The 15,993-nt window shown below is 67.9% G+C and overlaps 1 protein-coding gene across 5 annotated transcripts in view; it reads left to right on the top strand.

Annotated features, from left to right (window-relative positions):
- The window catches only part of GSE1 (Gse1 coiled-coil protein), a 409,268-nt gene that overhangs the window by 374,631 nt on the left and 18,644 nt on the right, over positions 1-15,993 (top strand). For 4 of the 5 annotated variants that reach the window (XM_057710685.1, XM_057710683.1, XM_057710687.1 and 1 more), the window contains 4 exons: positions 8,729-8,928; positions 14,016-14,191; positions 14,632-14,829; positions 15,438-15,629. In XM_057710685.1, coding sequence (XP_057566668.1) covers positions 8,729-8,928; positions 14,016-14,191; positions 14,632-14,829; positions 15,438-15,629 — 766 coding nt within the window. The remainder of the gene's footprint in view (positions 1-8,728; positions 8,929-14,015; positions 14,192-14,631; positions 14,830-15,437; positions 15,630-15,993) is intronic. The other variant, XM_057710684.1, reaches the window with a different exon arrangement.

Genomic DNA, 15,993 nt, shown 5'->3' with positions numbered 1-15,993 from the left:
TTCTGTCTCTGGGGGCCACGAGCAAAGTCTGCGCGTTTACAGCAGCCCTGATGTGCTCCACTCGCGAGGCTCTGTCTGGGCTGCCCCAGTGGGGCCTTGGTTTGAAGAAATGAGCTCACTCACTCTCTGAAGCATCCTTTGAGCCACATCCCACACCTGGAGCCCATTTTTCTCACGGCGTTGCCCCAGCTCTGATGGGCCATCTTCCATCTGTAGAATTGGCTGACAGCCCAGATTTGGCCCATTGTACAGGTGGGGAAGCTGAGGCTCAGAGAGGTCAAGTCATGAGCCTGAGGCCACCCCGCTGGTGCTGATGTGCCGTGTCCTTGGCTGCTACTGCTTCAGCCTTTCCAAGCGGGCGTGGATAGCTGGACTAGGATGGCAAGCCTGAGCACGCAGTCCTGGCTGGGGGGACGGATGCCCCCTTCCCACCCCCCAGCACCCACCACAGGGGTACGGGGAGCACTTGGGGGTGTCTGGGCTGTCAGCTTCTGGATGTCTGGGGGCTGTGGGGGCCCAAGGGCAGAGCCACCAGCCCCCAGCTCCCCTGCCTCTCCACCTGGAACCAGAGAGCCCAAGGGGGACGTTTGCTGGGCTTGCTGCTGGGGGGCGGGGCTCAGTTTTTTTGCGTCTTAATTTCTTAGGATATAATTCACATCCCATAAAACTCATCTTTTAAAAGACACGATTCAGTGGGTTTTCGTGCGTTCACAGTGGTGCGACCGTCCCTCTTAATTCCAGACTGTTTTTTCACGCCTGAAAGAAGCCCCGTGCCCACGCCCTGCCCCAGCCCTGGCAGCCGCGATCTGCTGTCTGGACGTCCGCCACCTGCGGGCGCTCGCGGCCCCGCGCCTGGCTCCCCTACGCGGCCCGACGTCCGCAGGGCCGTCCACGCGGCGCGCCTGGGTCTCACTTTTCGGGGCTGGACGGCAGCACACGCCTGTCACCAGGTGTGAGGAGGCAGAGCCCCAGCGAGGGCTCTCCCTCCTGCATCGCGGCCCTGACCGTTTGCTGAGCACCTGCCATGTGCCGAGCAGTCCCCCACCGCGTTCCCAGCGCAGCCCCGGTCTGTGTCCTGCGTCCGTCCTGCTGGTGGACAGAGTCGAGCTCCAGGCTTGCGGGTGTCCTGAGCCGGCAGCAGCGCAGCGGAGGTTGGAAACCCCTCGGCCTCTTGCCCCTGCCTGGCGTCTTGTCCCCCTTCCCGGAGAAAGGGGGCCGTCGGTCCTGCTGCGTCCGTCCCTCCGTGGGGGCGAGGCCCCGTCCCTGCAGGGGGCCCCCGATGGCCCGCCCCCACGGCCCCGGAGGTGCCCCCATCTCAGCCTCCCGGAGCCGAGGTGCCCTAGGGCCCCGTGGCCGACCCCGGACAGCCCTGTCCCCGAGGGCAGAGGTCGCGGGTGGAGCCCTAGCAGCTTCCCACCTGCACAGGGAGGTGGTGGGAGAGGGGGGCCTGACCGCAGAGAGGAGAGCCCGAGGCGGCAGCATCCCCCTCCCCCGCACAGGCCCCGCCCTGCGGCCAGGCCCTTGCTGGCCAGCCCCGTGCCCCCTGACCCTATCCTCCACCCCCACCGCCCCGCCCGCGGAAGCGAGGTCGCGGCCCAGCTCTCCCCGCTGCTTCCCGGGCTAACGTCGTTCCTCCCGTCGGATCTCCAGGGTGCAGTTTAAAAATTAAGTTCAGAGCAAGTACTCCACAGCCCCGGTTTGCTCTGCCCCCGAGAGAGGAGGCGGGGGCGGGGGCGGCCCTCGGTGGGGTTTTAGCTTTCTTGGCACTCCGAGACGCGCTCTTTCCTTTGCAGCCACACGGCCAGGCGTCCGTCCCTGGAGGACTCCTGAAGGGACTCCGTGGGGGGGCACCCCGACGTGCTTGCCCTGTAACCCACTCCTGGGTGGGTGCCCAGCGGGGTGGACACGGACAGCAGCAGATTCTGGTTCACGTGCTTGCTGTGTGACCCGGGCACGGCGCTCGACCTCTCTGGGCTGCCGTGTGTTCTCAGGGTGAGGATAACCGTTAGGGACTTCCCTGGCGGTCCAGTGGTTAGGACTCCGCACTTCCACTGCAGGGGGCACAGGTTTGATTCCTGATCGGGGAACTAAGATCCCTCATGCCGCGTGGTGCAGCCAAAAACTTAAAAAGTAAAAAGAGTAAAAGAGGATGGGGATAACATGTCTGCCTCGTAGGTTCTGATGGTTCCGGGAGAGCACGCCAGCGCCAGGCACAGCACTGTGTGTGACCGCTGAGGGCCACCCATGCCGTCACCCCAACCCTCCACCGCCCCGTCTCCTCTGCTCCCCGCTTCCCCCGACACCACAGCACAGCCAGGGGCTCGAGGGGCTGGGAGGGCTTGGCTGAAGGCTGTGCACACGTCTTCAGGCCCGAAGTGGCCCCACGTGGGGAGAGAGCCCGTCCCATCCTGTCCGGGCCGGCGGGGGGGGGGGGCGGTCGGCCACGGCCGCCACAGCTGCTCCCATGTGTCCGGTGATGTGGGTGCATCTAGGCCCAGGGCAGCCGCTCCCTGTCACCGAGACCTTCATCTTGGCTCTTTGGAGAAAGGGGGTCCCCGGGCGTGACCTGGCCCACACAGCACGTCCTGGAAGGAGGCTCGGGCTGCAGGTTCCGGTCTGGCCCCCACGTCGGTCCTCGTTGTACCCGTGGGCCCCTTCGGCAGCGACAGGCTGGAGCCACCTCGAATGAGGCGGCCCGCGGCCATGCCCCGGTGTCGTCCTCGGCCCGTTTGCATGGGGGCGGGGGGGGGAGCGGGGTACTGGGCGGAAGGAGCAGGCTGGGCTCCAGAGCCAACAGCCCGTTCAGATCCCAGGTCCGTCCCTCCCCGCGGGGTGTGTGGGGCGCCAGGCGGCCTCACCGAGCGGGTCTACCGAGAGCACGGGCACCATTTTCACCGCCTGCTAGAGAGGTGACCGATCGACGCCGGCTTCATCTGGACCAGACACAGCGGCTGGCAAGGGCAGCGGGGTCCAGGCCCCCGCGCACGGGTGGGAGGGAGCACGCGTCCCTCCAGGGGTTGGCGGCTGCCTTATCTTGTCACTGGGTGCCTTATCTTGTCACTGGCTTTGCAGGCAGGTCCGGTGTCCCTGGGGCCCCCGGAGCCGCCTGCTGGAGTGAGGTCCCGCCCCGCGTCTGGGAGGCTGGAGCATCCCTCCTCCTGTGGGAGTGGGAGGTGGGGCTGTGCCCACCAGCGGTGCCTCGTGCAGCCGGCCTGAGCGAGGCGGGAGGCGGGCCGCTCCCGTTCCGCCACCGGAAGTCTGCCTCTTTCAAAGAAAACAGCAAAACAGACGGGAGGGACGAGGCCGCCTGGCTCTCGCGCAGCGTGTGTGGTGTGTGTGTCAGGCGTGCGGTTGAGGCTCCGCAGGCGGCGCGTCCCAGGATGCCTGCAGCCCCGTCTGCCCGGTGGTGCGGGTGTGAGCACACCGGGGCGTCCTCAGCGCGTCGCCCTCCTCCTCTGTGCGCTGGGCCCGGGACTCAGAGGGCGGCGAGGCCCAGGGAAGGGGCCCCGGCCGGCCCTGGTGGGGGATGCCTGGATGTTCGGACAGGAGGCCTCACCAGGCCTCGTCGGTGCAACAGCGACGTTCCCTGTCCCCTCCCTGAAGCCCCCTCTGCCTCCCTGCCCCGCCTTCTCACCCCCGCATCCCCTCCCCTCCCTTGGTGCACCCCCTCCCGGCCCCTCCCACCCCCGTCCCGCTCATCACCAAGTAATCAGCCCCTGGAAACACGTCTGGCAAGAAAGACCACACCTGGCCTTTGCTGGTTGGGATTTAGTGACCATCGCATGACAGTACCTTGGGGGCAGGCGCGTACCACTGGCTGCTGGCACGAGGTGGGGCTGAGGGCACTGGGTGGAGGCGGCGGCAGGCTGGGAGAGCCGCCTCCAGGAAGGGAAGCGGGCATTGGCAGTCCTGGGGCTCTTTTTCAGCGGGTTCTCCCTGAACCCCCAGGTTGGTGGAACCGTCAACCTGAGCCGGCTGAGGACAGCCCTGCGTGTGCCGTGTGCCCGGCTGTCCCTGCTGCGTCCAGCCTGCGGGGGTCCAGAGGGTCTCCCACCCTGCTCCCCGCCTCTGCGTGCCGAGGACGCAGACTTCATCTCCGTGACCCACACGTGCTCGTGGCTGTGGGTCGTGGGTCCCTGCCTGCACCAGGTGAAAGTCTGGATAGGGCTCAGCGGGAGGGGACCCTGCTGCTTGGTCCGAGCTCCAGAACCTGTCGCAGCCGCCTCCAGCCGGCACCCGAGCTGGCCCTGAGGTGCTGCAGCTCCAGCCACAGAGGGGGCCTCTCAGGAGGGCGTCCCCAGGGTCCTGCTTTAGGGGACACGTCCGGTGACGGCTGTTCCTCTCTGGGTGAGGCGGCCTGACTCAGTGCCCGGGGAGGTGGGGGGCTGAGCGGCGTGACGGAGACGCGGTCTCGCCCCCCGCACTCTGCAGTGTGCAGACGGGGGTGGTCCCGGCACAGGAGCCCTGGTGAAGGGCATGCAGTTGGTGCCTAACGGTTGTCTGGGTAGCGGGTTGAGTGCGCGTCCAGGGAGCTGACGGGGCCTCTGTGACGCTGCAGTTGCGTTTCCGGGCCTCACTCCCGCCCCCGTCGCCACAGCTTTGGGGTCTCAGCTGTTAATTGCACGTGCCAGGCGGCCTCGGGCGCTAATCCGCGAGGTCAGACGACAGAGGTGCCACGGAGTGCCGTGCGCCGTCACCCCCGTGCACACGGTCACGACGGGCGGCCCTCGCAGCCCTCCTCGCGGCCGCCCCGAGCGCGGGGTCGGGGCTGATCATGCTAATTGGCGGGTGCGTGGTCAGGCATCGATCTGGCCGCCGAGTGACGCGTCCGGCCTGCCCCGAGGGACGAGGCTGCTCATTGCCCGTGGCCTCCCGGGTGGGCGAGGGCACCTGGCTCCCAGGCTCCGCCTCGCACGCCCCTCCTGCTTCCTCACTCACCGCCCGGTGCTTAGAAATGATGCTGGTCCAGAGAGACCTGCTGATGGCATGGTGGGGAGCTGGGGGGTCTCGTGATCCCAGAGGTGGCGGGGGGACAGCAGGGTGGGTGGCTGGGCGGCCCTGAGTCTCCGCGTGCGGGTGGCGTGGCCCCTGGGCACCGGGCCTTCCGGACGCGAGGCCGCAGGGGCTGCCGCAGGATGGGCTCGAACGTGTCTGCTCCCCACTTCCCTTCCGTTCACCCGGCCCCTCGAGGAGCAGAGCCCACGTGGCCTTGACCCCAGCTCTTCCTCCGGACAGCCCAGCCTCGCCCTTGACCGGTGGGGGTGGGGGCCCTGTGTGTGTGTGTTTCACTTCCTTCTCGGCCCCTCCACCCCCAGGCAGAGTTTGCCGCGGGCGGCCCGGGGTGCAGGCGGGCGCACGGCGGGTCCTCCCGCTCCTCGGCTTCCCGCCGCCAGCCCCCGGGGCGCCGCGCCCTGAAAGCACACCGGCTGTGTCCTCTGGCTGCTGGTGGGCGTGGCGGGCGTTTCCCATCGGGCCTGCTGGTGTCTCTGCGGCCCCAGCAGCGGGGTTGCTGGGCCGAGGCGTGGGTGGAGCTGGCGCCTGGGGAGACGCCCCCAGGTTCCCTCTGTCAGCCTGCCACCGTGGCCGGCGGCGGCTGGCTCCCCACGCCAGGGCTGGCCCGCTCAGCCCGCCACCTGCCTCCCGCCGCCACCGCCTTGAGGCCGACTTCCCCGGTGGGCCCCACCGACCTGGCAGCCGCAGCTCGTTTCAAAACCCTGGAGGCCGTCCCACTGGGAGAGGAAGGCCGCCGCTGGCGTCCTCTGTGGGCTGTCCCCGGGCGGGCGGGAAAGACAGCTGGCCGAGGCTGGAGTTTGCCCCAGCGGTGGGAGGCACGGTGGGATCCTGACCCAGTGCTCGGTCTGGGTGGTTGGTTGGCCAGGCCAACTTGGGGCTGCAGGATTGCTGGTGTGTGGGCCGTGGCTGGCGGGTGCCTTTGGGGAGTCGGGGGTCACACCTCGGGCAGCAGCCATCAGGCGGCTCCTCACTGCCCGCTGGCCAGGTCCTGACGGGTGGGGCCTGGGGGCGAAGGGGGTGTCGGGCCGCAGTGTTGTTCTTGGGGTGGCCGAGCAGCCTGGCTGGGGGTCAGACCGGGCTGGCCCCGGTGGCTCCCCATGGGGCTGCCCTGTACAGTTGTGCGAGCCGTGCACAAGCCTAGGGAGCTGCACTGAAGAGGCCCGGACGGGAACACCTTGCTCAGGGCAAAGCTCCGTCCCAACGTCTGTGAGGCCTTGGCGTCCGGCTCCTGGTCGCTGCTGAGCCCACGCCTGGCTGGTCGGGGCCTCTGGGGCAGAGGGAGGGCGACCGTCTCCAAGCGCCCTGAGCTGTAGGCCGCTCTTCTCCCCTTCAAACAGAGGTTTTATTTGGTAACAGGAGTGTGGCCACTTGACGGTTTAGAGAAAAGTGGAGGGTCTTGGCCCCTGGGACCCAGGCAGTTTCTGAACAAAATCCAGGGAGGATGCTTGGAACTCGATGAGGCTCTTTTGTTGTGTTGTTGTTGTTGTTTAATACTTTTTTTTTTTTTCCTTTGGCTGCCTTGGGTCTTCAGTGCTACGCACGGGCTTTCTCTAGTTGTGGCGAGCGGGGGCTACTCTTTGTTGCGGAGCTCAAGCTTCTCATTGTGGTGGCTTCTCGTTGCAGAGCATGGGTTCTAGGCACACAGGCTTCAGTAGTGCTGGTGAGTGGGCTCAGTAGTTGTGGCACACAGGCTTAGTTGCTCCGTGGCACGTGAGATCTTCCTGGACCAGGGCTCGAACCCGTGTCCCCTGCATTGGCAGGCGTATTCTTAACCACTGCACCACCAGGGACGTCCACTGATGGGGTTTTGCTTGCAGAGGGGGAGGTCTGTGCTGGCCCCAGCTTCCTCCCCCGCCCCCAGGGCTGCAGGTGTACCCTGTGGGGCTCCTGCAGGCAAAAGCTGCCCGGGGAGGGGGAGGCCTCAGAGGGGGCCTTTGTGAGATGGGGCAGCTCCAGACTGCGACTTAGGCCTGTCTGGAGGTCTGCCTCCTCCGGCTGCCCGAGCTCACGCAGCCCCCGTGGCCGTGGGCGAGTGGCTGCCACTAGCTGGAGCTCTGTTGTGTCATAGAATCTGGGCATCTGCTGTCTGGCCGCCCCAGACTCAGGGCCCTGGGTGTTCTCCGTGGCTCTCAGATGAGGTGGGGCCTGCCTTGGGTCTGTGTCGGGGGCCTGTGCGGGGGTCTCCTCCGCCCCCAGACTGCAGCCCAGAGCCGTGCGGAGGGTGGGTGTGCACACGACCAAACCTCGCTGGGCCTGGGCGTGGTTCTCGGGGACCCCAAGTGGCAGAGCTCTGGGGACCCCAGGACGGGGCCCTGCGGCAGCTCCAGCCCTCAGGGGCTGCTCTGCCGCCCCTCTGCCGGGACGTGCCTCGGTCAGGGACTAGAGACCCCCGGTGCGGGGCGGGGCGGGGCATCGGGGCAAGCCTGGTGCCTCTGGGGACAGGGGAGTGGGTGCACGGTCACCCCTCCCCTCACTCACAGGGGGCCCCTCCCGGGAGGAGCTGCTGCACATGGGCACTTTCTCCCTTGGGACCCAAGGTGAGTCCCTCCCAGCCCCCCAGGCCCACCCTGCTCCCCTTGCACACCATGGCCCTCGGGGACAGCACTTGGGGTGATACTGAGGGCTGGGATTTCTTTTGGGGGTGATGGAAATCAGATAACAGTGATGGTTGCACAGCTCTGTGAATGTGCTAAAAACCCTCATTCTGTGTGCCTTACATGGTGACTTACATCTTAATTCCTAACATTTAAAAACAAACGCACTGGACTTCCTAGGTGGTGCAGGGGTAAAGAATCCGCCTGCCAATTCAGGGGACCTGGGTTCGAGCCCTGCCTTGGGAAGATTCCACATGCCACAGAGCAACTAAGCCTGTGAGCCACAACTATTGAGCCTGTGCTCTAGAGCCCGTGAGCCACAACTATTGAGCCCATGTACCGCAACTATTGAAGCCCATGCGCCTAGGGCCCATGCTCCACAACAAGAGAAGCCACTATAATGAGGAGCCTGTGCACCACAATGAAGAGTAGCCTCCACTCGCAGCAACTAGAGAAAGCCCGTGTGCATCAACAAAGACTCAACGCAGCCCATAAATAAATTAAATAAATAAAATTAAAAAAAAAAAAAAAGCGCACTCAGTATTTTGAAAATACGAGCCTCCCTTAGCCGCCCTCGGGCCTCTTCCCCGCCTGCCAGCCCTGTCTGGCAGCGAGGACCACCTCTTCTTACCTCCCCACCTCTGGCGGCACCCTCCCCCCTCACACACACAAGGGGCTCACGGAACTCCGGGGCCTTTCTGTGAGCCGCGGGGGTCCCGTGCCCACCCCCTTGCTTATGCCCTTGTGTGCAGCTCCTGCCCCTCGGGGACAGGTCCGGCCTGGCTGGAGGGCTGACCCGGCCCTTCACGCACCCTGAGCCCCCCAGCGGCCCCCGGTGGCCCGCGTGACCTGGGGTGTCCCACGTGGCCCCCAGCTGCGGTGGGCGTGACTCCTGAAGAGACGTGCTCTCCTGGGGCTCAGTCTCCATCCGAGTCTGCGGGGGTGGCCCTGCCTGGGGGTGCCCCCGGCTCTGTCCCCCTGGGGGTGGGGTCTGGAGGCCTTGTCTGTGGTGCCCCCGCTGGGCCAGGGAGGGGGAGTTAGAGCCCGGGTCCCAGCCTTGGGCGGGGCGTCTGCCGGGGCCTGGGGACAGCCACTCAGGCTGCCGTGTGCTTCTCCCACAGGGTCTTCACTGAGCAGCGAGTCGTCCCCCGTCTCCTCCCCAGCCACCAACCACAGCTCCCCGGCCAGCACGCCCAAGCGCGTGCCCATGGGCCCCATCATCGTGCCCCCCGGGGGCCACAGCGTCCCCAGCACGCCGCCCGTGGTGACCATCGCCCCCACCAAGACCGTCAATGGCGTCTGGAGGAGTGAGAGCCGGCAGGTAGGTGTGGGGTGGGGGGGCCGGGGCGGCCACCGATGCCGGGAAGGTGGCCTCCCGCGGAGCAGGCCTGGGTTTCAGGGTTGAGATCCCCCCGCCCCCCGACTCACTCCCTTGAGCCTGTCTTTTCCTCTGCAAGGCGGAGCGGCTACAGCACCTACCTGGAGGTGCTGTGTGTTTTAAGAAAACCCGTGGGCGTTCGTGGTCTTGGGCTGCCCCCAGGCGTGCCACGGAGCATCGCGGATGGGGGCTGGAGGCCCCAAGTGCCAGGTGTGGGCAGGGCCCCTGTCCCTGGCTTGTAGATGGATGGCTCCTCCCCGTGTCCTCACATGCTCTTCCTTTCGTGCGCGTCTGTGTCCTAATCTCATCTTCTTACGAGGACACCAGTCCTGTTGGATCAGGGCCCCCCCCCAGTGACCTCATGTCACCTTAATCACCTCGTCAATGATCTTGTTTCCAAACGTGGCCACTTTCCGAGGTCCTGGGGCTTGGGACGCCAGCATAGGAATCTGGGAGGACAGAGTGCTTAAAACTGAGTTTGCACGTCATGTGCGCTTGGTAAACAATAGCTGTTATTATTATTGTTTGTTGCGCCAACAAGGAGTTGAAACAGGGACAGTACCAGCCCATGTTTTCAGGGGTCATGGTTTTCTGTTTTTATCTTAACTTTTGAAACCCGCCTGCCCGCCCCCGGAGGCCCTTTCCCACACGTGGGGGGGTCCCTGGGTGGCCTGCCAGGCGACCTGGCTGTGCAGAGGGAGCCAGTGGCCTTGGGAGCTGCTCCTTGACACCTGCCCGGGGCCCACCCCCGCCCGCCCCCACTGCCGCCCGCCCCCCAGTGCTCCCAGCCTGGAGGGGTCCTTCCTAATTAAGAACACCGTCGCTGTGCTTCTCTCCTGGATTTTCCAGCTGCATTCCCAGAGGGAGAGCACCACTTGGAAATACTAATTAAACCACAAAGAGAGCGGGGAAGGAGCGGGGAGGGTGGAACTCTCACCTCGCTCCCCTCCCCGCGCTCTGCCCTGCTGGGTCGGGTGGGGGATGGGCACCAGGGCCCCACCTGGTCATCACTCAGGGTCTTTCTCTCTGCCCTGGAGGTGGGGGAGCCAGCCTCTGTCCACAGAGGGGGCCACCCTCAGGCAGGCCCTAACCCGGGGTGAGGATCCCCAAGGAGCCCAGCAGGGATCCCTGAATTCCTGGAAATAGTCCAGGACCCAGCTGAGGGTGTGGGCCTAGCTCGACCCCCACATCCGAGCTGACGGCCCCTCCCAGGTCATCGCCTGGCCGTGTTGTCCCCCCCGCCAGAGGCCGAGGTCCTGGCTGTGTCAGCTCTCCCCCGGTCTCCCCCGGGGCAGTGTGGAGGCAGGAGGGGCCGGGCGGGCGGGTCCCAGCCAGAGGGGTTTGGAGGTGCTGAGCAGCTCCAGTGCTGGTTTGAGGGCGGACAGGGGGTCTGCACCAGAGAGTCTCCTGTGTCCAGAGGGGCCCGCTGCCACCTGGCAGTCAGCTCGACCTCAGGGCCCTGAGCACCTGCGTCTCCCTTAACTCCCTGGCGCCCGGGGGCTCTGGTCCTGCCTCAGCCCTGGCTGGTGACGGCCACCCACGGCCCGGATCCTCCCCTTTGGTCCTGCCCCCAGCGGCTGCCCTGTGCCCAGCGGCTGCCCATCCAGACCCAGTGGCCTCCTGAACGTCCGCCTGCTGGACCCGCGGGCGCCTTGGCCATGGGCCCCTCCCCCCCAAGCCCGGCCATCCCCAGGGGGTCCTCACCACCTCAGAAACACCGAGCAAGGGCCGCGGTGGCTCTGCTCCAGCCATTTACCGCGGCGGCGGCGGCGAATGAAACACGCGTGCCGCCAGGGAGGGCGGTGGGAAGGGCGCTGGATGAGCGGGTGGTGGGTAGCTCGGTGGCTCCGGCACAAAGGCTCAGCGGAGAGTGGGATCCTTCTGGAGGGGGAGGCCGGGAGGACGCGTGAGGACAGGAGGGGGGGGGTCGCTTTCTGGAGTCGCGGGGGGCCCTCCCACACGGCAGGGAGTCGCCAGGGGCCCTGGGGCCCCTGTGCCGAGGTCGCCGGTATTTCCCAGGGAGCGGGAGCGGTGCGAGGACAGATGAGGTGACAGATAGTCTGTTTTAGAGCTAACAGGGCATGTCTGCGCGGCTGCCTAGCGGAAGCCTCTCTAATCACCGGAGAATGAAGGATTCTCCTGCCCCCGCCCCGCCCCCCTTCCTTCTTTCCTCTCTGCAGCGGCGCCTGCAGCCGCTGCTCAGAACTGAGAGCTGCCCGCAGGTGCTCCTCGGGGCGGCCCCGGCTGCGGGGACGGCGCGGGGGCCCTGCCGCTGCCGTCGGGGGCCTCGGGGTGGCCAGCTGAGCCTCCTGGGCCCGGCCTGGGGCGCGGGGGCTGCTGCCCGGGCCCACCCCCACCCCCCCCCCCCCCGACCTCGTTCCCCGGTGCCTGTCACAAGCTTGGCAGGGCTCCAGCCAGACGGGAGGCGGTGGGTCTGGCCTGCTGGAGCCCCTGCCCGCCGGCCTGCCCCTCCCCCAGCCGGCCAGGCCGGGAAGGTGCCATCTGGCCCAGCCGCCTCCAGGCTGGGCTTTGTCCTGCTGAGGGTTGAAGGGGGCTTCTGGGGACCGCTCCGAGCTGGGGCTGGCGCGCCTGGGGCCCCTCCCCTGGGACAGGGGCTGCTGTTTGGTTCAGCAGACAGTGCTGGCAGCACGGGGAAGCAGGTGATGGCCTGGAGTTGCCTGGAGCTTCTCCCCAGGTTTTGTCCTCAAATCGAGGTCCCCCGCCCGGGACTGATGGCGGAGTCCCTTAGCTGCCGTCTTCCTCCCGCTCTGGCCTGAGGGGAGGAGGGGCCTGGCGGCCAGCCTGGAGGCAGAGCCCGGACCACCTGGGGTCTCGTCGCTGCTGGACTCGGCGTTTACATAGCGGGCGCTGCCCTGGCACCTAGGGGGCCTCTGGCTCCAGCTGCTGTGTCCCCGTCCAGAGAGCGTCGAGGGCCGTGCTGTCCCTTGTTTAGTCCATCCCAGCCCTCAGACACAGGGCCTCCCCACCCCACGGCGGCCCCCGCGAGGGCAGGCCCCGAGCAGCTAGTTGCACAGCCTTCGTGCCTCCTCGTGGGGGTCCGCACGCGTGCTGGCCGGGCCCTGCGCCCGCCGAGGGGGCGGGGGTTGTGAGGGACTCAGCAAGCCTGACCTGAAGAAGCCCCTCGGGTGGTTGTGTTGACGGGGCACACGGGGCGTGGGGGGGGGGCTGGCCACGAGACCCCACGTCCCGTCCCGCCCCGCCGCTCTGTGGGCTGCTGCGGTGACCGCACCTCTGACAGGTGGGGAAGGCGAGGCCCAGGGCAGTTGCGGGACCGCGCAGGGTCTCCAGGACCAGACAGGAGCCCCGCCGCCACGGCCCCTGCCTGGACGTCTCCCCAGCTCCGGAGACCGGGGCCGCCTGCCCTGAGCCGCCCTCGGCAGCCAGCCCGGGGACAGCGCTCCTGGGAGGGCAGGTGCCTCACGCACCGCGAGGGCCCGCCGTGCGGCGCCGACACGCGGGAAGGAAGCAGGTGCTGCGCTCGCGAACAGCTCCGGCCAGCGGCCTGTCTCCTTCAGTCAGCGGCCGCTGCTGTGCCTTCCGGGCCACGTTTGGCAAACAGGGATGGACGGACGGGGTCACCCTCTGCGGGCGTGGAGGCGGAGGGGCCTCAGGGGCACGGCACAGTCTGTCCCTCGCCCCCCACACGGGGAGATAAGCGGGGGTCCCTGCCGCCCCGTCTCCTGACTCCTGCAGGGGCTGGAGAGACGGGAGAGGTGTCTCCTCGGGGACAGGCTCTTGTCACCGTCCCGTGTGCGGTGGTCATCCCTGGACACACCCCAGATCAGCGAGGAGACAGGGCTGTGGCTCCCCTGGTTCGTGGCCTGGTGGCCATGCCGTGGGGGGGTGGACACACCTGGGCCCGTGTCCTGCTCTGGTGCTGCTGCAGGGGGGCCAGGCCTAACCCAGCTGGGGCGCATCGTGCCACGTGGCGCGAGGAGAGGCCCGGCCGCCAAGCTCTCGGGGCTCAGGGGAGGCTGGGCTGGCGACATCCTGACCTTAGGCTGAGTAGGGCCATCCCGGGGGCAGAGCCGTGGGCGCCCCGTGCCTGCCGTGTGGCTCCCTTTCAGCTGCGCAAGTGAGCAGGACCGCAGAGCCTCTCGGTGGTCTGCTTGCTGTGAGCTGGACGCCCCTGAGGAGGGTGTGCAGGCGCGTCCCCCGCGTGGCCCGGGGTGGTGGGGCCTGCCCCCTCCTCCTGCCTGAGCGAGCCCCTTCCAGGTTTCCGGGGCCTGTCTGCCCCGCCAGGCCCCAGGTCCCGCTCTGTCCGGGCGTCTGGGCAGGCACCGCCCCCAGCCCTCGCCGGTGTGCAGAGGTCCCAGACAGGTCTGGCCCGCTCAGGCCCCACAGCTGCCCGCGCTGGCTGGTGCCAGGGCTGCCCTAGGGTTTGTCTGGGCGACAGGCTGGCTTGTTCCTCCAGGGGCAGCACCCGCTTCTCGGCCACATCCTCCGTGGGCACCAGGGGCTGAGGTGTCTGGGACGCAGGCCGGCAGCTGGCGGCACAGCGGACACCTCGGCCCCGGGGGTGGCTGGTGATCAGTGAGCGGGCGGGGCGCCAGGTGGTTCTGTCACGCCCACCGCAGTGCAGAGCCCACCACCGGGGGCACAGGGACCGCTTCCGTCCCGCTGCCGCGCCCGAGCGTGGAGCTGGTGTGAGTCTGTGGGGGACCCGTGCTGGGAGGTCGTGGGTGTGCGCGAGACGCCGCGGCCCTACTCTGCTGGGTCCCCTTGCGGGTACTTGTCTTGACTCCTGTCAGATCCTTGGCGGGTTTCGGTCCAGACCTGCCCATCCTCAGAACCCGTGTCCTCCCTTCTTTCTGTTCTGCCTCCGGTTCCACACATACCGCAGGTTTGGGTGGAAAACTATAAGGAGAGGCCGTCTCTAGATTGTGCCCTAAAGCTAGACCTCTCCTCTGAGTCTAGAGGAAGTTCTGCCCTGTCCTTGTTGGCCGCCACCTGAGGGCCGGCCACCAGCCCCCTGCCCCTGCCCTGACCCGCTGCTCTCTGTCTCCCAGCAGGACGCCGGCTCTCGGGGCAGCAGCGGCGGTCGGGAACGCCTCATCGTGGAGCCCCCGCTACCCCAGGAGAAGGCGGGGGGCCCAGCCATCCCCTCCCACCTGCTCAGCACCCCCTACCCCTTTGGCATCTCCCCCGGCTCGGTGGTGCAGGACTCCCGCTTCCCTCCGCTGAAGTAAGTGCCGGTCAGGGCTGGGGGAGGGCACGCGGCTGGGCTCTGGACCTCTGGGGCTCTGGCCGCCAGGCCGGCCGCCCCAGCAGAGCCCGAAAGCCGCCAGATGGTGGCTCAGCCCCAGGCCGGCAGCCCCGTCTGCGCCTGCTGGCCGTTGCCACGCTGAGCCGACGGCCGGGTGTGTCGCCTGCCTGACCCTAGACCCGCAGCCCGGACTCCCAGGGCTGGGGGTCCGCCTCTGGGCTGCGGGTAGCGGGCCTGCGCCCTCTGGGGAGGGCAGCGAGGGGCCGGGGCGGCCCGCGGAGCAGCAGCTGCCCGCCTCCACGCCTTGGGCCTCGCGCAGGGAGGACCTGTTCCTGTGAGGGAGGAGCTGCAGGGGGTGCAGGGAGGGTGACCGTGTCCGGCCTGGAGCTCACCCCCGCCTTCCCCTCCTCCGCCCGCAGCCTCCAGCGGCCTGTGCACCACGTGGTGCCGCCCAGCACGGTGACCGAGGACTACCTGAGGAGCTTCCGGCCCTATCACACGGCCGAGGACCTCCGTGTGTCCTCCCTGCCCCCCCTTGGCCTGGACCCAGCCACCGCTGCGGCCTACTACCACCCCAGCTACCTGGCCCCGCACCCGTTCCCCCACCCGGCCTTCAGGTGAGGGGCCCCAGGCTCCCCCCACGCGCCCTCGGGCAGACGCGGCCCTGGGGCCCGACTCCCGGGGAGGGCCTGGGGCAGCCGCTCCTCCCAGCCCTCCAGAGGTGCCCCCCGAGGGACAAGGGCGTCCCCAGCTCCTGAGCAGGCCTTCCCCAGCTCCTCTGGTTCCCACCTTCTGGTCCCCTGGCGCCCGTACCTGTTGACACACGGAGCGCGCGGCTCCCGGGTGACCAGGAGACCCCACGGCGACGGTGCCGCCCCGCTGTCCGTGTAGGAGCTTCCCGAGTCCTCCCCGGAGGGCCCGCCGTTGTGCAGTGCACCAGCCCTGCCCGGGCCCGCCGGCCAGACCTGGAAGCTCCCCACTCAGCCTGGCCCGGCTGAGCTGAGGTGTGACCGGCAGGACCTTGGAGCCCCGAGCTGCTGGTGTCGGTTGGCCTCTGGGAGGAAGAGGGGGCTTTGGGGCTGGCCGTGGATGTGGCCTTCTTCCCCAGGGCCTTGGTGGAAGGCTCTGTGGCCGTCCTGCCCTGGCCAGGGCACCTGGCAGCAGGGCCGGTCCTGCCTTTTCTCCTTTACCTTCGGTGCTCACCGGCCCCACCTTCTTGGCACAGGATGGATGACTCCTACTGCCTGTCGGCCCTGCGGTCCCCCTTCTACCCCATCCCCACCCCCGGCTCCCTGCCCCCGCTGCACCCATCGGCTATGCATCTCCATCTCTCTGGGGTCCGCTACCCACCCGAGCTCTCCCACTCGTCCCTGGCGGCGCTGCACTCGGAGCGGATATCCAGCCTCAGTGCCGAGAGGTAAGCCCCGTCCCGGGCCAGGTGTCCTCTGCTCCTGCCGCCCCGGACGGCAGAGCCGGCTGGGCGGGCTCCTTGGCCACTCCTGTCCTCGGGTCTGCTCACCTGCAGAAGGGGTGGCGGTGGTGGCGGCTTCGAGCTCCCGGCCAGTGCCTGGCAGGCTGTGTCCTCAGAACCGCCAGCCCCCGCTGTGAGCTTTCTGCGGTGCTTCGGGACTTTGTGCGTGGCTTTTGATCTGCTGCACCTTGAGTTTTCTTAGCGCATCAGCAGAAGTAGAACCTGGCTGCGTCCCTGTTGAGCTGGGAACGCTGGCTTTTCATGAAAATCTCGGTCTTGGGTGTCCGCTCCTCACTTCTGGGGCTTCTCC

The sequence above is a fragment of the Hippopotamus amphibius genome, chromosome 16 (genome assembly GCF_030028045.1).
Source record: "Hippopotamus amphibius kiboko isolate mHipAmp2 chromosome 16, mHipAmp2.hap2, whole genome shotgun sequence".
Taxonomy (NCBI): Eukaryota; Metazoa; Chordata; class Mammalia; order Artiodactyla; family Hippopotamidae; genus Hippopotamus; species Hippopotamus amphibius.
Note: the sequence above shows the minus strand (reverse complement) of the source record. Positions and strands in the feature narration are given on the sequence as shown.